This window comes from Heloderma suspectum, chromosome 7 (assembly GCF_057233095.1).
Source record: "Heloderma suspectum isolate Gila_16-S chromosome 7, 16-S_ref, whole genome shotgun sequence".
In the NCBI taxonomy this organism is placed as follows: Eukaryota; Metazoa; Chordata; class Lepidosauria; order Squamata; family Helodermatidae; genus Heloderma; species Heloderma suspectum.
The window spans coordinates 70281191-70308443 of NC_139464.1; the positions used below are offsets into that span (position 1 = coordinate 70281191).

Sequence of the window (27253 nt, forward strand, 5' to 3'; positions counted from 1 at the left end):
AGCGCTGTCTGAAGACACTTCCGTGGTCATGTGGCCAGCATGACTGAACACTGAGGTACACGGAACGCTGTTACCTTTCCCGCCGAGGCGGTACCTATTTATCTACTTGCAATTTCTTACTTTCGAACTGCTAGGTTGGCAGAAGCTGGGACTGAAGACGGGAGCTCACTCCGTCACTCAGCACTTGGGTCTTGAACTGCTGTCAACCTTCTGGTTGAACCTTCTGGTCTTGAACCTTCTGGTCTGCAATTCAGCAGTGAAATCCAGAGTTAAGCATGCTTAGCTCTATGTTGGATTGTGGTCTCAAGATATAAGCTTTTTCTCTCTCTCTCCTCTGCAAGCTTTGCACAAGGGAGACTGATCTCTGATTTGATTCTCAGTGCTAAATCATCCCTGTGAATCTAAAAGCTTAAAGAGAGCTTTTTAAATGCTAACATTAGTTGTAGTTCTTTTAAACAATACAAAGTACTTGTAGCAAAAGCAACAAAGATTATTGTGGAACCTTAAAAGCTAACAAATGTATTATTGAATACGCTTTTGTGGATGCTCCATCGCTTGCAATTGCCAAGGTCCAGTAAAAAGAAAAATTACTCAGCCTACTGTGTCTTTCATTCTGTGGGACCACTGCACTAACAGTAACCTGAACTAGCAAGTATTTCTTGTGTTATAGCTTTTTAAAACAACAACAGCAAGCCACTACCACCTTTTATACTATTTAAAAGTTTTAAATTGCTAAATCATTTTCTTTCAACAGAGGAATTCAAAGGCTCGACAATAGTTGAATTAATGAAGAAAGAAGGCACCACCTTGGGGCTTACTGTATCTGGTGGAATTGACAAGGATGGGAAACCAAGAGTGTCCAACCTTCGTCAAGGAGGAATTGCTGCTAGGTAAATACAAAATAATGTGATAACTTCAAAAAACAAATCAGTAGTTAATTATGTGTCAGTCAGTACCTATAAGTTAGCCCAGCCTTCCCCAACCTGGTGCCTTCCAGATGTCTTGGACTAGAACTCTCAGCATCGCAGCTTTCCAGATGTGTAGTCGAAGTCATCTGGAGGGCACCAGGTTGGGGAAGGCTGAGTTACCCTATCAGAGTAGAAACACAGAAAGGAACCTTTTAATAGTAGCTTCTCCAATGCTTACCTTGAGTGCTGTGAGCTTGAAATACCCGTCATGTGTTCTAAGGTCATTTCAACAAAATTAATTTCTTTTGAATCCTTTTATAATTAAAGCAAAGGAATATTTCACAGTTTAAGATGTAATTTAAAAAAAAATGATGTTTTGCGACCTGTGTAGAGGATATTCTCCTACCAGCTGGCTAAAAGACAAACTGGGTAAGACAAGTAACTAGAATGTAATACAAATAATAGTTTAGTGGGTTGTATTGTAGCTAACTTTTAACTGGCACTGTTTTCTACAAGTGATCCGAACAGCTTAATAATGTACTTCTACAGTGCATTTTAAAGCATATTTCACTAAATCTAACTATTTGACCAAATAGGGAAGGGACCATAGTTCAGTGGTATAGCACAGCTCTGCATGCAGAAGGGACCAGGTTTAATCCCTGTCATCTCCAGTTAAAACCATTTCCAGTAGCCAGTGAAGTGAAAGACCTCTGCTTAAGACCCTGGAGAGCTGTAGCCTGTCAGAGTACTGGGCTACATGGACCACATAACTGGTATATGGCCAGTGGAGGCTGGTGGGTCTGATTTTGGTGGAGCTGTAAATCCATTCTGAGTTTCAGTCAGAACCAGCCAGAACTCTAAAGGAGCTGCCCAAGGTGCTAAACCTTTTGGGGGTTGGGGTTCAGTACCTTGGATAGCTCCGTTAGAGCTCTGGCTGGTTCTGACTGAAATCCAGAATGGATTCACAGCCCCGCCCTGCCCCAAAATTGGACCACCAGCCTCTTCCTGTCCTCCCTGTTCCTTGGGGGCCGGGAGCTGTCTTTTTTTTTCCTATGAAGCTCTATAGGATCCCATGTACAGTAATGACACCCCATAAATAGTAATACAGGATGGCTATTATGATATAGAGTATTAGCCATTTTAATTTTGTAAGCTTTGCAAGTCTGTCTTTATACGTTTCAAAATAAAGTTACTTACTTAGTAAGACAAAATAAAATGTAGCTTCACTGAAGAAGAGATGTGTGTTGCAGAAGTGACCAACTGGATGTGGGGGACTACATCAAATCTGTGAATGGAATCAACCTGACAAAGTTTCGCCATGATGAGATCATTAGTTTGCTCAAGAACGTTGGTGAGCGGGTTGTATTAGAAGTGGAGTATGAGCTGCCACCACTCTGTAAGTAATGAGTTGTAAACATGAGTCAGGTTAGCAGGGATGCTAAACTATTGCTTGTTCAAAGTTAAAACGGTAGTTTTGAATTGTATCACATTTCCTAGCGTAGAACACAATTGTGATTTGTGACCCTTGAGTTCATAGCTGAGGTGAGAAGTCACTCAGGTTTTTCAGGTGGTGAAAAATTGGCTTCTTTTTTACTCCCCCTTCTCCTCATGTTGCCCATGGATTCACTGTAAGGTGTCTCGTTGTTCAGTATCAACCTCACCACTAATACATTTTTTTGCTTCTCTCATCTTGAACAATCACTAGCAAAATGCTTATCATTACAATGGGTGATATATGTGTGGACAGAAGCAGCCCTGGGGAAAGAGGGTTGCTGATGGTGGAGGAGGTACCTACTACCTTCAAGTAGTAAGCAGGTTTTTCCTTCATCTCATCATTGTCCCAAGAGCAGCACTTTACTCTTCCCTATATAGAAGGAAGTAAAAGCACTCACTTGGGGACACTTTTGAGGGGCGCTCATCCTGCCCCTCCTGACATCACTGTCTGAGATGAGTTGTAGAGTCCCACCAACCCACACCCTTCAACTATCTCTTTATTGACTTTGTCCATAGAACTCAGTCAGATCAACAGGGAACCAATAGGGAACCACAGGACTCTCTTCATTTATAGAGTCCTGTGTTGCCTTCCATTTCTTGGTCATACTAAATCACACATACAACAACCATCACCCTCCTACACACGCATACTGATGTATCTTGATCTTCATACTCAGTGCACCGAGTCATATGAATTAAAAGTACAACCCAGCATGCAGTTTCTGAAATCAGTGGTACAAGTGCCTGTCACTGTGTGCTGGACTGTGGTCTGTGAATTTAATTGAATGTCTTTTGTTTTAGGTGCTGGTGGATAAATTAAATTTTGTGGGTTTATTAATGCTGCCAAACTGCAGTGTTCTATTTATGCTGTTGTTTAGTGGCTGCTGTGAATAATTAAGCTTTCTGAGCTGAATTATGGAGTTTTGATTAACTAAATCAACCAAGCATTCACTGATCTTAATAGGTTAAACATCTTTATTTTGAATCAAACAACTTCGTTTGCTCTGTTATATTATGCTCAATATACATGTGATTTTTGTCCACTGAATTGAAAAATGAGTCTGTCATGCTACATTACAGTTACAACTGTAACCGTTAGTTAAAGTTTTGAGAAATTCTGGCCTTGTACCAGTGTATTTGGTAATGAGACTGAATGATAGGTGTACTGACTAGCTATTACTGTCAGTATTTGGGCAACAATTTTTGGCCAGCCACTACCTACATTAATCATGCCACAGCTCCTTTCACAACACACACACACACACACACAAGTCAATGTTGAAAAATTAAGACATAGTACTGGAGAACCTTGCTTTAGCTGTTACATCATACATACTGAAGGACTTAAGCTTCTCACCTGTAAATTTCAAACAATAGTGCCCTGTGTCACAGGAATAGTTTGAGGCTGAACAAGATACATGCTGAAGATATGAAATATTACAATAGAAAAACAATTAAGCTGCATTGCTAACAATTTCCCTAAACTAATGCTGGGTTTAGAATTAGTAGCACTGGCTTTGGACTCTGATAACTAGAAAAAGGCTATAGTTTCAAAATAAATGTTAATGTACTCAGGAAGAAATTGAAGAGCTAATGAGAACATTTTTTCATCCAAGAATTACAATTGTGTAGGTACTGCCTGCCCTATTTGTCCAAGTGAGAGCCCTTTTATTTGGGTTTCAGAATACTTGGAGCTGATTTTACCTTTTGCACCATCAGAATTGTATCTTTTTGGTTCCCACAAATGGAGAAGAGAAGTACGGCCTTTCACTTTTGTTGGATTATTTCAATATTCTTTACAAGAAATATTGACAGAATATTAAGAGTGAAATACATTTTTTATTCTGTGCATTTCACCTGGGAATTGCTTTCCCTCTTGATTTTTATCTCACCAAATCAGAATGATCCATACTAATTTTCTGCCAGACCTAAAATTGAAATTCCTTGTTTTGCTTATTGTTAATGAATTACTATTATGTACAAATACCTGTTCTCAGAAACCTGCCTTTTAGCTTATATTGCTGTGTCTTCGGATTTATTGCAATAGTTACCTCATATTCTGGAAGGAAGATGCCCCCACCCGCCCCCCTCAGCTTTGGATTGAAATATTAACCCAACCCACAAAGTATCTGTGCTGCACCTTGCTACCTTATTTATTTCCTTCTCTTAGTCCCCTTTGCAGTGTTCCCTGTCCCATTGACTGGCAGCCCCTACATGGCCTGGTGATGATGAGCAATGCACAGTTCCACCCCTGTATTCTCCCTGTGCTTTGGGGAAGGAACATAGCTGTCTGGTAGAGCACCTGCTTTGCATACAGAAGATCTCAGGTTTAATCCTTGGCCTCTTCAGGTAGGGCAGGAAAATCTCCTGCCTGAAACCCTGGAGAGCTGCTGGCAGACAGTGTTGACAAGTACTGATCAAGATGGACCAACAGCCTGTCTCATTATAAGGCAGCTTTCCATAATGGGAAAGAGACAAAGCCTTCTCCCCTGTCCCCACTGATAGGGCATGGGGGGGTGAGATTCTTCTAGTTTGTGTTCCAAATTGTAAGCAGTCTTAACACCCTTCTGTCTCATCTGATCCCCTCATACCATAAGATTATACAATTGTTTCAACACAGAGTTTGTAGCTCAGTGTGGCTGCCTCTGTTGAAATCAGAGTAATTTTTTTTTGTAGAAATATCGTTGACCCTCTTCAGATGTAATGGCGGCGGCCAGCAGCAATTCGTGAATTAATTAAACCTCGAATTGCGGGGATGCTCACCATGCCCAAGTTGCCTCTGTTTTCCTGGAACAACCCAAGAATGTGGCATTTGTATGTTGTTTCCGTAATGCCCAAACCATGTCCATGTTTCTTTGGTTAACTTGGGGTTGTTTAACCCACAAACAACCCCAAGTGCCCCTGTTCAGATGTCATGGGCTGTGTTTCCACCAGCAATTTACTCCAAACTGGCTGCGCGGTGAGGTCTCTATGTTTCCGTGATGTCGTGGCCATTCAGCACCAGCCCTGCATTTTATCATGCAAAAAACGTTTCTTCTGAGACTGGTTATAGTTCAACTTTTCCTGCTTCCTTCAGCTGCATTACTGAGCTGTTTCCACAACCGCACTGGGTTCGGTATCATAGTCCTGCCCCTGGGGTGTGTAGCCCAGCCCTTGTGGGTGTGCTGCTCACCTGCCTCTGTCCTCACTGGAAGCAGCTGCGTGTGAAGGAAAGGGGGAGATGATACTGGAGGGAGCAGTCAGGCAGAGATGAGGAGATGCACATATAAGCACCCCCAGCATACAAGTGCAGTGTCCGCCCATCCTGGGTATCCGTATCTGTATGAAGTTCCCAGGCAAGGTGGTGGCAGGGAAATTAGGAGAGCTGAGGAGATGCTGCACATAGGGATGTACAAAAGTCATCCACCTTTCCGTGGATTATGTTTATGGTGGGGGGGAGGCGTTCCATCCCTCCCTCCGGTATCCTCGACAGGGGGGGAGGCGATCCATTCCTCCCCCCAGAATCCTCGACGGCTGGCTGTGCTCCGCAACGGCTCCGCGGAGCAGCCAGCCAGGCCCAGCCCAGGCCAGAGCTGTCCGCAGCCGGATTTCCGGCTGCGGAGGGCTCTGGGTTAAAAAACCCAAAAAAACGCGTACGCAAATGGCGGCGGCTACGGCCGCCGCCATTTGCATTCCTTATTTTTCGCCGTCTTAGTCTACGTAAATATTTACGTAGACTATTACGGCGAAAACAAAGGGGAACACAAATAGCGTAGCGGGCGCTATTTGCGTCCCTTTTTGATTTGCCGTTTTAGCCTACGTAAGTATTTATGTAGGCTAAAACGGTGAATCAAAAAGGAACGCAAATAGCGCCCGCTACGCTATTTGCGTTCCCCTTTGTTTTCGCCGTAATAGTCTACGTAAATATTTACGTCGACTAAGACGGCAAAAAATAAGGAACGCAAATGGCGGCGGCCGTAGCCGCTGCCATTTGCATATGCGTTTTTTTTTTTTAACCCAGCCATGATAGGCTACGTAAATCTTTACGTAGTCTATCATGTCTGTGTAAAAAAAAACCCACCTCCAGACTGCAAATGGCGACGGCAGCAGCCGATCAGAAGACCAGCCGCCGCCGCCACCGCTGAAGCCGGAGCCACCACCGCCCGGAACATCTGGCCCAGGTAAGTCTCGTCCTAGGGGGGATCCGTGGGGGGGCAGGGGAGCAAGCCATTCCGCCACAGATTTTGGGGGGCCGAATGCACTGGCATTCGGCCTCACCGAGATCCGTGGTGGAATTCTCTGACATCCCTAGCTGCACACAGCTTTTTCGCTCCTTCGTTAAAGTGTAAGTGCGCTTTAAAACTCAATTTAAAGGGGAAAAAAACAAAGGGGCCAGAGCGGAAGGGGGCAAGGAGGCAGAGATGAAGAGATGCACAACTAGTCTATCATCCACTGTCTCTCTTCGCCATTTCCTCTATGTATTTTCCCTTTAGTGCTTTGTCCCGCTTTGTGTGGGCATGTGCTGGGGTGTTACTTCTGAGTAAACTCATTGGCTGTAAGGCTTTCCTTTCCAGGGAGTAAGTGCCATTGAAATCTCTGTGGCTTGCTTCTGAGTAGGCACACATAGGAGTGCATCCCCTTCAGTGCATTTACTTGGGGACTCCCTTCTCAGCCACGCAGGAGAAAGGTTTGACAGTTAGGATTTCAATGGGTATTACAAGTGCCTTTGATTGGGAAGCCAGCCAGCCACTACTACTTCTTCTAGCCCACCTTGCAGGGTCATTGGGAAGCCAGAATTAGGGGGAAGAGCAACAACAGCGGGGGTGGGAGGAGAGTCAGCCACTAACTGGAGCGGGGCAGAAGGGGGCGAGGGAGGGGGAATAAGCAGGAGGAGGAGGAGGCGGGAACACTGGTGAGGTAATCAGACCCAACCCAGACTCCACTCAGACAGCACCCAGCCATCAGGAAAATAATTCGATTAGAGCTCAGTGGAAACAGCACAGAGTCCCAGGCTACAGCGATGATAAGCCGGGTCTTTAAGGACTGTAGAAACAGGAAAAGGGGAAGATGCGATCGGGAAAACATCGCAACAAAGTCGCAAACAAAGTGGAGCCGATAGCGTGGAAACACACCTATGGAAACAACCTACGAATGCCACATTCATTGGTTGTTCCAGGAAATGGAAGCGGCTTGCATACGGCTCCGGTGCTGCGCACATCCCTGCAATTTGTGGGCTGCGGCCGTTACATCTGAACAGGCCCACTGTCTTGGAGGCTGACTGTTATCTTAATTTTAAAAAATTTCTCAGTATAAAACAACATGGTTTGACAATATTAGAAATACTTTACTATTTACTGTAACTTGTAAACTGTAATTTATTGTAAATAGTATAATCAGAAAACTTTTTTATCTTTCAGCTGTACAAGGTTCATGTGTCATTTTTAGAACTGTGGAAGTTACTTTACATAAAGAAGGGAACACTTTTGGATTTGTAATAAGAGGTAAGTTCCCTGTAACACTTTGTTTCTCAAAGTTTTTGAGCTTGTCCCCACTTCTGAATTTATTCTGCCTTCTGCTCCCCCTCAACACAGCACCAATCATTTGACCCACAGCAGAAGTTGTAAAGATCCTTGTGCATATTAAGGTGCATGCAGTCTTGTGCTGTGTGCAAAGATCTGCAGATTGGGGTACTAATCTAAGAGTGACATTGGGGTACTAGCCCAACAGTGACATTAGAAGGGGGAATAGAAGAAGACATCTGTGACTCCATATCCTAAAACCACATACAGGTAGACACCATTGGAACAAAACAGCAAATGTTTCAAAATCAGGCTGGGGTGATGCAGCGAGTGGAGGAACAGTCACCCCATAAAATCCAACGTGAATCAGTTAGAATTCAGTGAGAAGGCATTCAATCCGCTTATCTCTTAAATGCTGAAGAGAAGATACCTTCAGCTGTCTTAGGATCCCACATCTCCCTGGAATTTTATGCTCTCCTTCCAGGTGTTCCCTATGGCCCACAGTTTGAGAATCACTGCATTAGCAATTAGTTGTTTAGATATGTAGATTAGAGCAAGCAAAACAAGTGTGTGTCAATATTTGTTCCTTGAACATTGTGGGGGAAAATATTATCAATTAAATTGATATGCCACCATAGTATTCAAGGTAGGTAATTTTCAGAACTAAAACACAGTAAGCGATAAAACATACATGACAATATATAAATAGAAGACCAAATAAAATCAATCTGGATCAGACAATAAAATAATAAAACACAAGACAGCAACTAGTTAAAATGCTGTGAGCGTTAAAAGGGACAGATCAGGTGAACAGGCCATAAAGGCCTGTTTAAAAAATAACAATTAAGCCTTGGACTGATGGCAGGAGATGCTAAAGAGGAAACTGGATGAGCACCCCTAGGGTTGGAATTCCAAAGCTGGGGCGCAGCCACTTGGAAAGTCCTCTCTCAAGTCCCTGCCAAACACACCTCAGATGTTGGCAGGACTAAGTGAAGGGGCTCTCCAGAAGATCTCAGAGTTTGGGGAGGCTCATGTGGGAGAAGACAGTCTTTCAGTTAACCTGGTCCCAAAATGTTTAGGTTGTGTATCCATCTTGACTTTCCATGTTAACAGTACTCCTCATGATTCTTTAAGCTGAAAATCGTTGTAATAAGAACTTTGTCGTGACTGACCATTCCATTACTTTTAATGGGACTTAGGGTGCTTCCAGATGAGATGTTTATGTTCATGGAAGTTGACAGGGGTCCAGATATCTTCTTCTCATGACCCTTCTGTGTTTTCTTACAGCTTCTTCCATGTTAAGGAGAAAAGGATGGAACAACTGCACAATGCCTTCTAATTGCTAGCTCTAGGAGCCCTCAGTCTGGAAGTATCTAAGGGCACAATCCTATGCATGTTTAGACAGAAAAAAGTCCTACAACTCCCAGCTTTCCCCAGTCAGCAATGCTGGCTGGAGAACTCTGGGAGTTGTATGCTTTTTTTCCTGTCTAAACATGCATAGGATTGTGCTCTAATTAACTTTAGCTGGATTATATTCCACAGACTACTTGTCTCCTGGATCTTAAAACCAAAATTCACCACAGAAAAAGCAGCTTGGGATTATTTCATTGGGCTTCGTAGTTTAGCATTTTATTGGGGAGGAGAAGAGGTTTTTCTGTATGTGCATGCTACAGATTTTTCTTGATTATTAGTCTGGAAATGGATTTTTATAGAAGTAGTAGTAAGAAGGTGCCTGTTTCATTCTCTTTCCTAGGTGGAGCACATGATGACAGAAATAAATCTCGTCCTGTTGTAATAACATGTGTTAGACCTGGAGGGCCTGCTGACAGGTACAATTCATCTTTCGCAGTCCGCATACACACACGCAGAGGAGAGAGAGAGAGAGAGAGGAAGGAAGGAAGGAAGGAAGGAAGAAAGAAAGAAAGAAAGAAAGAAAGAAAGAAAGAAAGAAAGAAAGAAAGAAAGAGGATAAGTGATTGGGGGGGAGGTGCACATGAAGACAGACATTTGCAAAGAACAATAGACACATTCAAGCCTAATCCATTGTACCTTATAAATTATACATTTAATTGTAGGAGTAATAATAGGCATTGCACAAGACAACATGGTATGAATGTTAATTGAAATATGCAACTTGTTTTGTTAAGTGGGGTGTAGTTTTTTAAAATGTTTTAAGAGGAATGGAGTACACTTTGCGATATGCACATTTAGTTTGTTGTCTTGTAACTTGCATATAGCTTAGTTTCAAGATGTTTTCTTTCATTTCAATATATTATTACAGCTTTTGTTAATGTCTTACATAATAAACACATTAGTAGTAGTAGTGGTAGTAGTACTATTCCTCCAAGGAGATAAAAAAAATGAAGTCCTCCCCCCATTTTTATCTTCACAACAACCCTGTGAGGTAGGTTAGGCTGAAAGATAATGACTGGCCCAAAGCCACCCAATGGGCTTCATGGCTGAACAAAGATTTAGCTTAAGGGTCTTTTAGTGTGTGTAAACATGGGGAACATATACCGAATTACTGAAATCTCAGATATATTTATAGTACCATTAATAATTTCATTAAAATAAATTTAATAAAGGATGCTTGCCTGCAGTTAATCAGCCTGATTCAGGAATTCCTCACAGTTGCTCTGGCCCACTTGCCATTCTGTTCAATCATGAGCAATCTCTAGCTGTTTGCCTGCATCACGCTTTGGGCTAAAGTGGACATGAGATGTGTGCAAGCATGCACGCATGCCCCACCCCCAAACATCCCTGTGCTACCTCTGATAAGGCAGGGTTCATGACTGTGAGGGCTGTGTAAGTGTGCTCTGTTGAACATGCGTACAACCCCTATGCAGACCTTTGCGTGTGTACATCACATTTGGATCAGGACAAATAGTAAGAAAGAAGAGCATCTGTGCTCTGGGACTTGCATTCTCTTCCTCCCTGTTTACATAGTTTCTCTGGAATCTGGGATGTGCTGGTGAACACAGTCATTGGCTTTGTTGTTGTTCAGTCGTTCAGTCATGTCCGACTCTACAGTCCTCCTTTCTGCACTCAGTGCACACAGGAGGCAAAGGCTTTCTGTGTAGATGAGAGGAAGTCTGCAAAGGGCAGCCTAGTGAGGTGAGGCCATGGGGAGAGGGATGACTGTTCCTCCACCGCCTTGTCCTCCCTCTCACCGGCGACTCTTCAGTGGTGGCCAGATAATGCTAGTGCCCTCAGCTCCTTCCATTGGTACACGCAGCCGGTCAGGACTTTTCTCAGATCTACTCCTACTTGTGGTCCAAGCAGCCAGTGTGAGTGAGGCTGGGTCGCAAGGTGCCTCAGCAGCAGGCTTGCCCCCATCAGGCCACACAGCTGCAGAATAGCCAGCAAGGGGGTAGATGAGGGAGGAGTTCTTTCTCCTTCTCCTCACCCCTTTGCTCATTGGCCACCCCTCACTAGCTAGTTACCTGTCTTTCATGCTCTGCCGTTCACATAGGGATGGCAAAACAGTAGCCATTCTCTTTTATAATGCAGAGCATACGTACCAGGGCCAGAAAAACTAGTCTGTTTTCTTTCAGCTGGTGTAAGAAAGGAAAATAAGTGCTTTCAAAATCTATGTGAAGGAAATGAAGGGATTATCCCTCACCGTTTGCAACTTTTCCCATTAAAAAATGTTAGACAGCTTTCTTCGATACTAGTCACAAGCATCTCTTAGTGTTGCAATGCAGGTTTGTAAAAGTGCATTCATAAGCCAGGTTTGCACTTGCCACTGCAGTCTATGCAATCCGTTAGAAGGGGCGGCAAAGTGGTTTATAGCTTATACAGTAGGGAAGTGGCTAAAGGTTGCTGCAGTGATGCTATTCTGCCCCTGCAACCAGCAACAGTGTAATTGCTATGTTGCCATCTAGATCTGCTGCAAGGGCTTCAACTCTTGGCCATAAAGCAATGTGGATGCCATATGCACTTTATGTAGCATCCTAAAGGTGACCTAAGGCTGATTCACAGTATGGAACTGATTTCCTGTGGAGAGTTAGCAAAAATGGAGCCTCAGCATCTTCCAGAGGTAGTGTTAAGACCTTTATAATTAGGCTGGCATTTAATGGCCAGAAGTAAGCAGGAGTTAAATGTTATTTATTTTGCTAACCTACATTTTCATGTATATCTATATTTTTAATTCTAGTGCTATTTTATTTTCCTTTGCATGGGCTTTCAAGATACAGCGGAGTTCATAGTGAAATAGGCACGTGTGTGTTAGAGGGGGAAAAATTGTTGTGACAGAAGTAATACCTAACAATGTGCACATTACTTAGTAACATGCTACTATTTCCCATCACTGGTTTTCTTATGAAAGCAATTCCCTTTTCTTAGTGACCCCTGAACTGTCTTGCTGTCCTAGTAATCTTAAGAGAAAAGACAGTTCAGTTGAGTGTCGGGAAGGGGCATTAGAGAATCAGTTTGCATGTATGTGGCTATTATCTCCAAATCACATTATATTAAATTAATAAAGACTGTTCTTTTGATCTTCTTTCAGAGAAGGTACGATCAAGCCTGGTGACAGGTTGCTTAGTGTTGATGGAATTCGGCTTGTTGGAACATCACACAGTGAAGCCATGAGTATTCTCAAGCAATGTGGGCAAGAAGCAACTCTGCTCATAGAATACGATGTCTCAGTTATGGGTATGTTAAAATGCTGAGCTTTCGTTCTGGGAGCCATCTGTGACATTTTACTGTCCATCCTTTAGAGGCTACTTGAACAATGATTATGACCCGTTATGCCTCTAGTAGCACAAATATTCCCATCAGCAGCATCTCATTAATCTTTCTAGGTTCGCAGAGAGGTGAACAGTATTTTATTGTAATTTAGAGTCTGGCTATTTCATGGTTTTGTACACTGAAACCATACCATAGCTCTCATCAAGGCGGTAACTCTCTCAAGTTATACAAAGCAGATAATGATGAGTAGGTATCTCTCTCGGATCAGTTTAAAAAATGCTTACATGGTATGACATCAACCCTTATGTCTGTTTGGTGACAGAAATAGCAAAAGGATGTGTAAAAAGCATTAACCTGGGGCCACTGTGTGAGGCAGCGAGAAAGGGAGATTCTGCTAATATAGGCATTTGTCTAGAAAATATATTTGTTCAAGAGCAGTAGATAAAGTCTCAAAGTGTGTTTCCCCACTAACAAACCTATTTCAATAAAGAACATTGTGGTTTGCCTACACTCTCTTTAGAAGGTTTGGGGAAGGTTAAATCTGTTTCAGATTTTAGAAGAGAAATAACCTGGCAACTAAAACTGTCTTCACAGCGAATGGTATGAAAATCTCTACCTTAATTTAGTAGCCTTTGGAAGTTGCATAAAACAGCATGGACTTTATAGCTTTTCCATTTTTCATGGTAGGCCTCACACAAGGCCATCGACAGGAAGATTAACTGCATTTTCTTATCAATAAGGGATTTAAAAGTCTCTTCAGGAAGAGGAAAAATATGAGGCAAGTCAATTGGCTTTGTGAGATTATACCCATGGGACACTTTTCCCTCTGATATCTTACACTGAATCTGATTACTCTGTACAGGAGTGTAGCTTTTACTAGATAACAGTATAGGTAGGAGAATGATATGGAAAATTACTGCATGGGATTCCTAACCTCCTAAAATTTTCATGCTAGAAATATTGATCTGTGGCTAGTCAAGTAAGTTTCATCCTAGAAATTCTGAAATGCAACTAGCAAAGTAGATTTTATAATGGATTATGTCAGGAACTAGATTAATTATATTTAAGAAAATCTAAAACTCATATTTAGCTCCAATAGACAGCTGGATTTTAGAAAACTGAAATATGCATGCTTAGAACTGAAAATATCATAGTCTTCCCCAAAGAACAAAAATTTAGACGAGATCAATAAATAAAGTATGCCAGGGACTCTTTGGGGTTGATATTCCCTCAAAGGGACAGTGACTGGATTTGGATGACATGTCACGGAAGTTGGGGAAGGGGGTGGAGTCTGGCGGACATCCTCCCACTCGACCTCCCGGATGCAAGTCCACAGAACCCTGTGTTGCCCAACTCTGCACACACAAGCTGCCATTTTGCGGAAAACTGCAGGAAAGATTTTTACATAAATCGCCATTTTGCTTGCGGGGTGCCCATGGACCACTGAGCAGCTCACACCACAGACCAAGCAGTGTCAGGCAAGGTCCAGCAAGCAGCACATTATGCGATGGCAGGTGAGTTTGGCCATCCCTAATGCTGTGGCTTGTCATATTTAATGCATGGCGAGCTACTGCACCCCTGAGCACCATGTTGCATATCCAATCTCTGCTCAGGGGTTGTCATGTCGTGCAAACTCTCGCAAAACCCTAAAACAGACCATGGGTTATCTGAGGGTTGTTTAACCCTCGCATAACCCACACTCATTGAATTTCCACAACACAACAACCCCTAAGCAGAGTCTTCATACTCAAAATGGCAACTGCACATGCCCTGCACACATTGCAGCCTCACCATGGGTTAAATCACCCACAGTGGGCTGTTGTGTTGTGCAAACATCTGGGTTGGACCCTGACATAGTCACACATTGAGTTAGACCCATTAAAATTCAATGGGTTTCTCCTCAGTATGATTAAATCTGAATCCCACCCATTAGGTTTACAATTACAAGCATGGTGATTAGGGACATACCTGAACAAATCTGTTTAGGAATATGACAGACAGCTCTTCTTCAAGCACATGGCTGGTAACATTAGAATACATAGCTACACAGTTTAAATAAATTTCAGCACCTTTTCCTCAAACAATGAAATGTTGGCATAGGCAACGATCCAATTAGTATGTTGTTCATTCCCTAGTTTTCTCCTCTCAACACAGAGCCAAGATGGAGACTTCCTCTTTTAATGGGTGTCTTCAGAGAGAGAACTGATCAAAAGTTAGACAGAGTAAAGGGTGACTAGGGGATCCTTAAGAGATTGCCACCTCACTTCAGATACAGGCCACCTGCATCCTAGTGTGTGGGCTGACAGGCATTCCTACACTGCTCTCAGCTGCAGAGAAAACTGTCAAGCACATCTTTTTGTAACAAACCAGTCTGTCATTTTCAAAGCAAAACATCTATAATTTGTGTTTCATAATCCAGTTATCCCCTTTTCAGTCTCTAAAGGCGCTTTTTCTAGCTGTCTGGAAAAAGATTACTTTTATAACTTTATTATTCAATGTTTGTTTCTGAGCCACAGACAAACTTGGGTGATTCTTTGAATGCAGTAGCACCCTGATTGTTTAGAAATGTTTGCTGAGAAATGTTCTCACTTTATCAGAGCAACCATCACCGTGCATCCTTCAAATACATCAAACAAATACAAGTAAAAGATGAGCCAACAGATAAAAGAGTAGTGAATAATACTTGAAAGTATGTTTTTAAAGTACTTTAAAAGTAAAGTAAATAAAATAAGTAAATAAAACGAGGAAATAAAAATATTTCGCCTGGTGCCTGAAGGAAAGCAATATTGGTGGCAGCCAAGCCTCCCTGGAGAGGCATGCAGAGAAGGACATCAGCAGATGAACAGTTCATGGACAGTTTGGTATGGGAGGAGGCACTCCTTCAAGCTCTGGCACTAGCCTGGTTCACACATAATGCTAACCCATGGTTTATTTAATCCATGTTTTGTTGGCTTGTCCGAGGTTTGTCTGGCAGACGATCGAATAAACTTTGGCTTGTTTTCTCAATCCTGTGATTTGTTGTTTCCCTGCCCTTTGCCTGCTCCCTCCCTGTATCCCAAATGCCTTTTTAACATTTACATTGTTTTGATGTAGTACTGGCATGTAAAGTGGCTGGTTTCTTTGACTGCTTTTTCCCACTGCCTCCGTAGCCGGGTGAAACAACCCAGGGCTCTGGGTTCACACATATGGTTTAAACGACCCAGAGTGTACAACCCATGAACAAACCATTGGTTCACTTTCTGGGTTGTTTGTGGTTAACGAACTATAATCTGTTAACACAGCCACATTTACATATCATGACAACCCAGAATTCAATACATCGTGGGTGAGCAGTATGTGTGAACCAGGTAATTGTTTCCATCATAGAAAGAAAAGCGTGAACCAATATTATCTATTGGCACAATCTGTACTGCACAGTTACGTTTTGTAAGCTAAATAATAATAAAAACCACTCTTCTTATGTTACAACCATATTCCATATGTCACATTCTTGCAAGTCATATTGAATGAACTTATTAAAATAGTAAATTGTAAATCTAGGAGCTAAGTGATTAAGCTTCCTCATGCTCCTCTGGATATATTGCTTTGAAGTGACTCTTTGGTGTATTTAATTACCTACAAACAGAAAGTTATATAAAAGAAAGAGTACTGTTAATTCATCTATAGGTATACAAATATTGCAGTTATGTCTTATCTTTGTAAAACTTCAGATCCTCCCCAAAGCAATGGAAAAACAGTTCAGTTTGTACACTACAAACTTACAAATGGCTCTAACAGGCCCAATTAACATTTCTCTTTAGCACTTTTGAAACTGAGGCCTCATTAAAAATCAGTTGCATAAACATTGTTCCCTGTAGGAGACAGGCTATAAAGGTGAAATGAAAATTCATTATTGCCAATAAGTACAAATAAAGTTTCATTATCTGAATTAACAAGAGAGAAGGGCAATTCATATTCTTCAGAAAACTACTTATGTTGCAACAATATGTTAAACCACTCCCCCAAGCAGTAAGAAGTTCTGGGGTAATGCTATAGGGCTTTGTTTTCTTTGGATGAAAAAGTATGGGAGATTTAGTGGCCACATTCAGACAGTGGCTGGGCGTCCATGATCAAAGTCACCAAGAATGGCTTAAATAAGCCACCATGGTTTGTGGGCACCTGCAGGCACCCATTCTGTAACCCAGCCCCTGCCTGTAGCCTGTGATGTTGTCCAAACCCAGCAAAGGTTGGTTGCTGGTATGGTTATCAAACCACCCAGAACCCATGGGATGTTTTAGGGTTATGGGTGGTTTGTTAACCATGCCAGCAACCCACCCTCTTCAAGTTTGGACAGCGCAACAAGCTACAAGCAGGGGTTAGATTACAGAACAGGTGCAAATGGGTAAGCTACTGTGGGAGATTTTGATGGTGCAAACCTGGTCAGTCACATCTTGACTTAGTAAGCCAAGATATATCTAAGCCTTTTGACTGAGCCTTTTGACGGCATTGTCCCTTTTCACGTCTCCCTCCGTGCTGTGCCTCAGTAAGCGAGCATGACTCTTATTAACTATTTCCTGTTTCATCTGAAATGTGAAATTATTGTTACCAGGAAACTGGTTACCATTTTTGGAACAAGCCAGGATATTAAACCAATTTCAAACCATGGTTTAATACCCTGGCTTGTTCCAAAGCTGGTTACCGTAATTTCTGTGGTCAGAAGAAATGGGAAATTATGGTTAATTATAGGCTTCCTGGTTTGGTTGCTCACACTGTGAAGGGAGGAGCAAAAGGGTTGTGTATGCAGGCAAAAGGCTAATTCATATATTGGTTTATTAAACTGAGATCTGATCATCCAAACTGGGCCAAAGTTTCTTTGTGATATGTTTCATTGACATATATATAAGTAGAGCATATCAGAAGCAAACAGATCCTTCTTCACCAAGCAGCAGATCTGCTTATCCTGCCTGAGGGTCCCAAGGAGAGCCACTTGCACAACCCTCACGAAGGCTGAATCTCCAGTTTCAGCTGCCAGGCAGAAACTCTACACCCTTTTTTTGCCTCTCTGTCTCCAGATTCAAACTGCAAGCTGCCTTCATTTATCAGAAATACACAATACTGGTCTCATACCCACCCATTGGCATCAATGGGAACCTTCCTCCCAGTGCAAATAGCAGTTTTGGGGAGGGGGCTTTCAGTGGGACTCCAGTGGGGGGAGAAGGGTTCAAGTCTTTCTCCCTGCTTACAGAGTGATGCCTATCCTGATTGCAGCATCCATGCACACATGTGTTGGCTGTTTTGGCTTAAAAAAACCCCCATCCTATTAAATGCAGTGCATTTAACATAACATGTAGTTTGACCCTGAATGGTTAAGGACATAAGAAGAGTTCTACAAGATAAGACTAAAGGCCTATCTTGCCTAGCTTTCTTCTCCCACAGTGGCAAACCAGATACCTATGGGAAGCTCGCAAGCAAAACATGAGCGCAGTAGCACCCTCCTGCTCATGTTCCCCAGTGGCTGGTATTGGAAGGTATACTTCTTCTGATCCTGGAAATAATATGTAGCCATCATAACCAGTAGCCACTGAGTGCTTTATCCTCCATGAATTTGTCTAATCTTTTAAAGCCATTCGGGTAGAAGGCCATCACCTGTGACAGTGAATTCCATAATTTGCCTATATGCTATGTGTAGAAGCACTTCCTTTTGTCTCTCCTGACTCTCCCAGGGTTCAGCTTCATTGGATGGCTCCAATGCACTTTCTCCAGCCCATGCGTAATTTTATACACCTCTATCATGTTCCCCCTTATTTACCTTCTTTTCTAAGCTAAACAGTCCCAGACATGGTGATTTTTCCTCATAGTGGAATCGCTCATGCCCTTTCGTCATTTTAGTTGCCCTTTTCTGCACTTTCTCCAGAAAAACAATATCCTTTTTGAGGTGAGGTTGCAATAAATGGGGCAAAGCATAGGACTGTAAAGAGAGGTTAGGTTAAGTTCCTCGTCTTGGAAATATGGCTTATTTCCAAGAACACTCAAACCTTTAATCCAATGGTGTGTTAAAAATCTTCAGTTTCTTATATGTGGACTTCATGGAAAAAATAGAGGACTATGCCACTTTTTGATTTGGCAGAGCTAAGGTTCAGATTAACTGCTGGCAAACTTTTAGCCTGATTAACAGGACTTCTTCCTGCCAGCCTGGTATGGTAGATGGTACAATACCTTCATTCCTTGTCTTTATTCCTTGTCCTTCTCCAACCTGGTGCCCTCCAGAGATTTTGGACTTCAACTCCCATCAGACCCAGCCAGTATAACCAATAGTCGGGAATGCTGGGAGTTGTAGTCCAAAATATCTTGAGGGCACCGGTTGAGGAATTCTGCTTACAGCACTGATCTAACTAGAGTTTAAAGTAGGGAACATGTATCAGCCATTTTAAAGATTAGATGTTGTTGTTGGTTCTTGTTTCATTTAATGTATAATGCTCCAGCTTATGGAAAAGCCAGTTAAAAAGCCAGTATGGAGTTTGCCTAGGAAAAGTGAAAAGAGATCTTATCTGCCTTTAAATACCTAAATCTAGGTGGGTAGCAAAGAAATGAGTGGCTTTAATTAGAAAGGCTCATCTGTGACTTATCATGGGGGTTAGAAATAGATTAAATGACATTACCGACCTTCTGTATTTGTATAAAGTCTGGGGTAAAAAAATGAATAAGGCAGATGATACATTTACATTTCAGATGAAAATGTAACGGTGTTTCCCAAGCAGGCTGGTAAATAAGCATTTCAGAGCTATGAGGAGCTCCTGCATAAGGCACATAATTTACTGCTAGAGAAACACTACAATCAGAACAATCCAATTAAATACACCAGGTATTTTATTGGCACTTCATGATACTGGTAGTCCTGTGCATAAAGATGGATTAAAACTTTTCCACACATTTTGAATTGCTAGGACTGACAGTCAGTAAAGAAGTCTGAATTAACAATGGCATACCACCTCTATCCTTCGAGTTGCGGCATGTGGAGAAATAGCTCTCTGTTCTAATAAATCTTTTCCAGTCTAAAGACATGTATACATCCATGCCCTGCCTTATCAGTTCTTCTGGTACTAATGGGATTTCTGCTATCCTTTTGGCCTTAGTAAAAAAAAATCGAATTTGATCAAGGGTCGAGAAGCCTGCGAACACTGTAGTCCAAAGCATGATTACTAGGTATTACTTTATTTTTATTTTATTTATTATTACATTTATACCCTGCCTCTTTTTCCTCTTGCAAGGAGCCCAAAGTGGCATACATGGTCCTCCTCCTCTCCCTTTTATCCTCACAACAACCCTGTGAGGTAGGTTAGGCTGAGAGTTGGTTACTGGCGCAAAATCATTCAAGTGAGCTTCATGGCCAAGTGGGACTAGAACTCAGATCTCCCGAATCCCAGTCCTCCTACACTACACTGATACAGAGTTTCCAGTCAATAAGAAAAAAAATTACATGTTTCATTAAGCACACTTTTTAAAAAGCATGCTTAAGTGAGCCACACTTACTTTGAAGGAAAAGCAGCTGTTCTGTTCAAGGCCCTGATCCATGGAAAACAGCACCTTCAGGGGCAAATAGCAGCCAGGGTTAGATTTCTGGTAGGAAACGGGCACAGATTTTCCTTCAAAATAAAAGCAGTCTGCTTAAGCACATTTTTCAAAATGCATGTTTAATATAACTAGTAGTTTGACCCTAAGGTTCCAAAATCACAGCCGGGTCATAAAAACTTTGAAATTAGAAACTATAGACTTTTTACAAAACAACACTTTACACTAATATCAAGTGCCTAGCATGAGAACACAGATTTTGTCAACCTGTTGTAGGCATGGGGAACCTCAAGCCTGGGGGCCAAATCCAGTCATCCTGGGGTTCCCCAGATGTTCAAGGCCCTTCTCCTAATCCCACGCTTTCCCCTAACCACCAGTCATTTGGTAGTTTCCCAGCATCTGTACAGTTTTTTGCCCATTCTAAAAGGTTGCAATGCCTGTTCTAAGGCTGTTACTGGCAGTAAGAACTTTTAAGCTAAAATATGCTCATATTTTGGCCTGACCCTTTTGCCTTTGGCCCTGCCCACCACTGGAATACGGTGCTCAAAAGGTTCTCTGGAATTGAATTCTGCCCTCAAGCTGAAAGAGGCCACCCACCCCAGATTTATGGGCTCACCCAGGTTTCAAAAGGCTGTCAGCAAAGTGTCCTCAGTGCCCTCCCCCAGTGGTAGCAGGCCACTTCCACTGGTGGCAGAAGTCCCCTGGCAGCAACAGGTTTATCTGACTGCAGTGGACCAGTGGTGGTGCTGGGAAAAGCACTGGGCCTGCATGACTGGACTTGTTGGCAAAGTAGCCATTTCAGTTTCCCCACAATGGAATGTCTGCAATGTGCAGCCCAGTAGTGGCCTCACAGTGGCACTGACAGGAGTGCTAGTCTGCACTCCTGGACCCACTGGCATGGCCACCATTTTAATTCTCCCGCAACGCAGTGACATATACATTCTGAGTTATGGGGAGGTTAAAATGGCGGCTGTAACAGCAAATCTAGACACTCAGGCCCAGCACTCCTATCAGTGCCAGGCCAACTTTTTTTAAAAAAATGGGGGCCAGAGGCCATTGTCAAGAGCAATGGTAGGGCCTCAAGAGCCTGGCATTTGCCCAAGTATGTCATGCTGGTGTCAGGCCTGGTCAGCCTGGAGGCATATCCAGGCAATCAGCAGATATGTACTTCTATCACATCATGGTCTTTGTGAAATAAATCCCCATTATTACTGGGAATGCTGGGTGTTGAAGTCCAAAACATCTTTCCACCTCTGATCTAGAGCTCCCAACATGCCACCCATGATAAGATGGAGCTCTGGAAAGCATGGAATGGTTTCCCTACCTGTATTGCGGAAGCTGTTTTGTACATATTGAGCTATGTTCATAGATTGCAGTTTCTCTGTGTGGTGTGGTGTGGTGTATATATAATGTAATGAATTTCTAGAAGACAACATATATGTTTTAGATATATTAGTTTTCTAGTGTCCTGGGTGTTTCAGATTAGGGAAAAACTATTCCTCCTAGGTTACCTGTATGTTACCTCAATAATGTAGCTAACTACTCTGTCTGGGATCTGACACAGATTCCATTGATTTCAGAAATCTTCAGCTAAGGATGCCATTCTGTATTTCTCAGTTCTTCCACAGGATTTAGAATTACTTAAAATTCACTTGGAAGGGAGAGGAAAATGTCCATATCTGTACTTATAGACTATTTCTGTAGAAGAGGAAAAGAACATTGCCATGTCCACTTGTACATGATATGTTCAACATTTCAATGTTTTTTGTAATCCATCGCAAGTTTTTTTAAATCTATATCTAGTAGATCATGACCCGCATATGTACACCGAATGTATACTTCAGAAGCTGCTACATTGGTCATATTGGCAGCTAGTCTAACAGTAAAATTCTAGGCATGTTTACTCAGAGGTAAGTCTCACTGGCTTCAATGTACTTACTCTCTAGTGTGTGATTAGGACAGCTTAAATTTCACTTGATCATCTTAGTCTTTGATATTGTGAATGAGATTATTCAATATTCATTTTAATTCATTTATTGTATTGCTGTACTGCCCCATAGCCAAAGCTGTCTGGGCAGTTCACAAAAATTTAAAACCATTAAAACACATTATACGAAGTACAAAAAAGCATTTAAATAAAAACAATATAAACAGCACATATACAGACAATATATATCTAAAAACAAATTTTAAAACAATCAGCCAAGGATAATCCAGGACCTAATTATAAACTGCCAAATATGATATGAGCATCTGTACTTATTTATGTGGATTTCTTTGTTATAAAAAGGTAGATTAATGTAAACCAGAGGTGGACAATGGCTGGCCCTCTAGATGTTTTGGCCTACAACTCCCATGATCTCTCAGCATTGGCTATGCTGGATAGGGTTGATGGGAATTGTAGGTCAAAGCATCCAGAGGGCCACAAGTTGCCCACCACTGATGTAAACTATCTTACTGTCTCATTGTGTTTAGCTGTATCAGATTAGTTTAGTTTACCTTTTGGTGCAGTATAATGCTTTAAATAGAAATGGAATGGGCTAATTTTCATGCTATTAAATCATTTGTATACACCCATAAACTTCCGTGTTCTGGTCAATCGCTGTATTTAGTGACAGGATTAGCTCATGCAGAAGTACCAAGTAACATCTGGATCTGGTCCTTTCTTTTCATTAGGTTTGTATATAGAAACTCACTGGAGCAAATGAACTGAGTGGCCATCAGTCTCAAAGCAGCCAGGCTGGGAAAGGAAGGACGATGAGAGCAAAAGTATAAGGCAGCGGAGTGGGAAAAAGCCATCAGATCAGAAGTAACAACTGAAATAACAAGTCTTTTAGCTCCATCTCCACAGCATTTCCATCTCCTGATGGAGCTAAAGAAGTTGTTATTACACAGAGCTTTTTTTACATGAGGCATTTATTGTGTGCTCGTCATCCCCTACTCTCAATTGTTTATGGGATCTTTAGACAATGACATGTCTCTCCAGTTTCACTTTTGTTTTTAAATAACACTTTTGGCAAGTTTTTTTAGAGTAGGGAAAATGTAGTGTTGTTTGTGAAAGCAAAAGAAAAAGCTTTTTTCCACTTGTGCTATTCCACTATATCACCTAGTGCCACCTAGAGGTATGTAGTGGAAAAGAGGAAAGGAAATGCTCTTCATACAATGTTCATATCTCAATTCTGCAACGAAACCAAAAGTAGATATAGCAGATTAATGGCCTCAGTAATGTGACTCCCACAGCTGGCAAGCCATTGCCTTCAAATCCATGAAATTAAAGGGAGGAAGGCAGTCAGGAGCCTGCCCCATGGTTCAAATCCTGTGCATAAGATCACATTTCCATTTTGCTCTCTGCATAGGAAGGGTAGAAGAGCAAAAGCAGAACTGCAGTGAATAGTCTAAGGTAGACTATTGAGGGGGCTAATCCCCTCACAAGTATAAATCCCAAATCCAGAATAATGGATGCCCCTTCAGTCCCAAAGAAATCTGCTCTAATTGAAGGGAGGTAGGTCAGTTGGAGCTGTATATGATCGGATTGGTCTTCTCTGATGGCATTTTTTGAAGGGGCTTCTACCCTTTCTTCCCCTCTCCCTCCTCTATCACTTTCCTAGTTGTGGCTGTTGCTGTTAAATTGCATTTAATTTATGAGCACTGCAGCCCTTTATATTATTTATAGTGGTATGCACTTGAAGGCCAGCAGAATAAAATCTGACATTCCAGCTGTATTTTAAGCCAAAGACACAAATTATTCTGTCCCTTTCTGCTCTGCTGTTTGTTCCATTGGTGATGAGAAAACCCTGATCTCTTCAATATGTTTAAATTTCCTATTCACTTTCAGAAGCAGAACACATCCGTTGCTTGTGTTGGAGTTGCACAAGCTGAGCTAATTTTATTGTAGCACAGGCAAACCAGAGCAATGCCTGAGTTATTGGTTTAGTACCTGCGTTTTCTCTCTTGAGGACAGTCTTCCTAGTCTAGTCATCTTAATGTATGGATAGGACTGTAATGGCCTCAGTGCTTGCACTTAATAGGCCAACAAAATACTACAAACATATGTTTTTCAGACATTTTGTGAAAACAGGAACCACACAGAATGAACATGATGATATTCCTCATCATTGCTCACCAGCTGAAGGAAGCAACCAGATCCCATGTGTTTGCTGTTTTCGTATGTTACCAGGTATGGGGTGAGAGACTGTCAACTAACCAGAGCTGAGCATCTCCAGCTGTTCTGTTTCCCTGCAGGCAGCTACCTTTTGGGTGGCTGCCAAAGGGGTACTGCCAAAGGGGAAGCAACCCTTTTGGGGAATACTAGGCTGAGGCCCAGAAATTCTACTTAACTGCTTTGGGGAGTTACTCTCCTAGTGCAACTTCTCTTGTGTAAGAGCTGAGCCTGTTTATCCAGCCTCTTAAGTTGGAGTGTTCTCCACTCTAAGTTGTCCCTCACTGTTAAGCTACCTCCCCACATCAAGGGAGACATTGGCCTGGTTCACACAATTGCTGCAGCCCACAATGGCTTATTTATTTAAGCCACGGTGGATTGCTGCAAGCATGCCAGTGGCCATTGTGCATATTCAAGCCATGGCAGGTGGGTGCTGTGGCTTATCGTGCAGTGCAAACTCAGCAAGGGTGGGTTGTTGCCATAGTTAACAAACCACCCACAACCCATGGGCTGTAACCACAGCAACAACCCCCTCTACACCAGGTTCTCATGTCATGATAAACCGCAGCACCCACCCGCCATAGCTTAAATATTCAGAATGGCTGCTGCCACGTGCCACCACCCACCATGGTTAAATAAGCCGTGGTGGGCTACGGCAATCATGCGAACTGGCCCAATATGACTTGGTTGGCACATAATGCTAACCCTGGGTTGTTGTGATGTGCAAATCCAATCATGGTAACAAACCATCGTTTGTTAACCACAAGCAACCTAGAAAGAGGTTTGTTGATGGGTTGTGAACTCTGGGTTGATTAAAACATGGGTTGTTCTTACATTTGAACAGAACTGTGTGTTGTTCATGGATTGTTTCACCAGGCTATAGAGGCAGTGGCCAAGACCAGTAAAAAAAAAATCCACTCTCCATGCCAGTACTTCAGTACTGCAAAGGCATTTTGGATACAGGGAAAGAGTGGGCAAAGGAAGAGGGAAGCAATCCAAGGACTGAGAAAACAAATCACAGTTTGTTTGATCACCTGTCAGACAAACCCTGGGTAAGGTCAACAAACCATGGTTAAATAAACCATGGGTTAATATAATTTGTGAACTAGGTCTATAGGACTTTCATCTGAGCATCACTAATACCTGGTCAGGCCTAGACTCTGCAGCCATCTATACATGTCTCCAGTGCCAATCAGAGCACTGTATAGTACAGAGACTAGCAAAGGGTTGAGCTGTGGAGCTGGTGTAGATTAATTCTGTTCCATTGAAACTAATGGGAGAGATTTTGCTTAAAAAAATCAGTCAAGAAGGAAGAAACAAACACAAAAACTCTATTCCTACCTCAATTCCACCAAGCCAGCATGAGTCCAGAATAGCTTTGGATATTTCAGAATCTCCAGCGTCGGGGCTTCCACGCACACCACTGCCCCTTCCAGTTGTCACAGTTAGGATTGCTCTGTAAGGGGATCAGCCCTGAGGGCCACCAAATAGTCTCCACAACAGCCAGCCATACCAGGAGCTTTTTTTAAAGTTCACAATACAGAAGAGATCAGGTTTCAGAGTGAAACCACATACCTGGCATCTTCATTTCCCCAGAGGAGCTCCCCAGATGAGCCCAGAGGCACTCTAGGAAAGCAAGGTACTGGCACAACTGCAGCTTCGCTCTGCAATGTGTCTTAACACTTTCTGAGGGGGGGGGCGGCAGAGAAGGTTCTACTTGTTCTGCTGCTGCATGTTAAGAGTTGGAGAGGACGCTGGGGGGGAGCGAGCACGGGTGAGGGAGAAGAGCGGGGACAGAGTAGTAAGGGGGGATTAAAAGATAAAGGAGGAGAGCAAGTGAGCTGGGAAGGTGTTGAAAAGATGACAGGGAGAGGGAGAGAAGGAGAGAGAGAGAGGGGGCATCTCTACACCAGCCTAAAATCCTGCATTTAAAACGGGGTTTTCTGCTTCTGTTTTAAATGCAGGATCACGATGACTCCCTTTTTCACATGCTTCCTTCGCCCCCACTCCCTTGCCCCTCCTTCTCCCCGTATCTGAGTCTTCTGTTCTCTTTAATTGATCTCGCTCCTTTTCTTCCCACTTTTCCTCTTTTCATGGATGGAACTGAAGCAGAACACAACTGGGTAATTTGATAGCTCATTACCTGCAATCTATTTAAAAACGGAACAAAGGGCGTTTAGTGCAGGAGATGCCCTGGAGGGTCGCAGCATCATGTAAAGATCCCTCAAACTTCTGTGAAGGAGCAATCTCAATCACAGGATAAAAGCTCTATGTGAAGGAGCCCAGAGAGAGAGAGGCTGAGTTTGCACAACAGTATAAGCCATGGTGGGTTATGAGCCAAGTTTGTTTCAGAGTGGCTTGTCCAAACCCAGCAGGATGGTTTGTTAACTTGCACAAGCCATTCTGACTAGGTTTGGACAACACGAAAGCTACTCTGAAGCAAACATGGCTCACAACCTACTGTGGCTTATCGTGTTGTGTGAACCCAGTCACTGACCAGATTTGGATGATCAGTGTAGGAAAAGAAGTCACCGTGGCTTCTTTTCCCTGTGTGTGCCACTTGTGCGCCTGCCATTTCCCTAATTACCCTTGCTGTGGCATGGGTTGCTGTGTTGCCTGAACCCAGCAAGGTGTACAGCAGGAGTGGCTTCCAAACCACCCCATAACCCCTACAACAAGCCATGGGTTGTGGGGTGTTTTGGAAGCCACCTCTGCTGTGAAGCGCACTGCAGCAGGGTAATTAGGGAAATGGCAGGCACGCAAGTGGCATGAGAAAAAGAAGCCATGGTGGCTTCTTTTCCCCACTGATCATCTGAACCCAGCCACTGAGAAAGCATGTACCAAGAGGAGATTGGGTCGGAAAGAAGAGTGAGAGAGCACATCGAAGAGGGTTGGAAAGAGCAGAGATAGAGGGAGGGAGGGCCAGCACAGGGGGTTTGGAAAGAGTGAAGAGAGAG

The 27253-nt window shown here is 42.7% G+C and overlaps 1 protein-coding gene across 5 annotated transcripts in view; it reads left to right on the forward strand.

Annotated features, from left to right (window-relative positions):
- Window positions 1–27253, forward strand: part of GRIP1 (glutamate receptor interacting protein 1) — a 492217-nt gene that overhangs the window by 391457 nt on the left and 73507 nt on the right. For all 5 annotated transcript variants that reach the window (XM_084810562.1, XM_084810565.1, XM_084810561.1 and 2 more), the window contains exons 3-7: window positions 755–890; window positions 2159–2304; window positions 7799–7882; window positions 9654–9729; window positions 12408–12553. In XM_084810562.1, the coding sequence (XP_084666688.1) occupies window positions 755–890; window positions 2159–2304; window positions 7799–7882; window positions 9654–9729; window positions 12408–12553 (588 nt within the window). The remainder of the gene's footprint in view (window positions 1–754; window positions 891–2158; window positions 2305–7798; window positions 7883–9653; window positions 9730–12407; window positions 12554–27253) is intronic.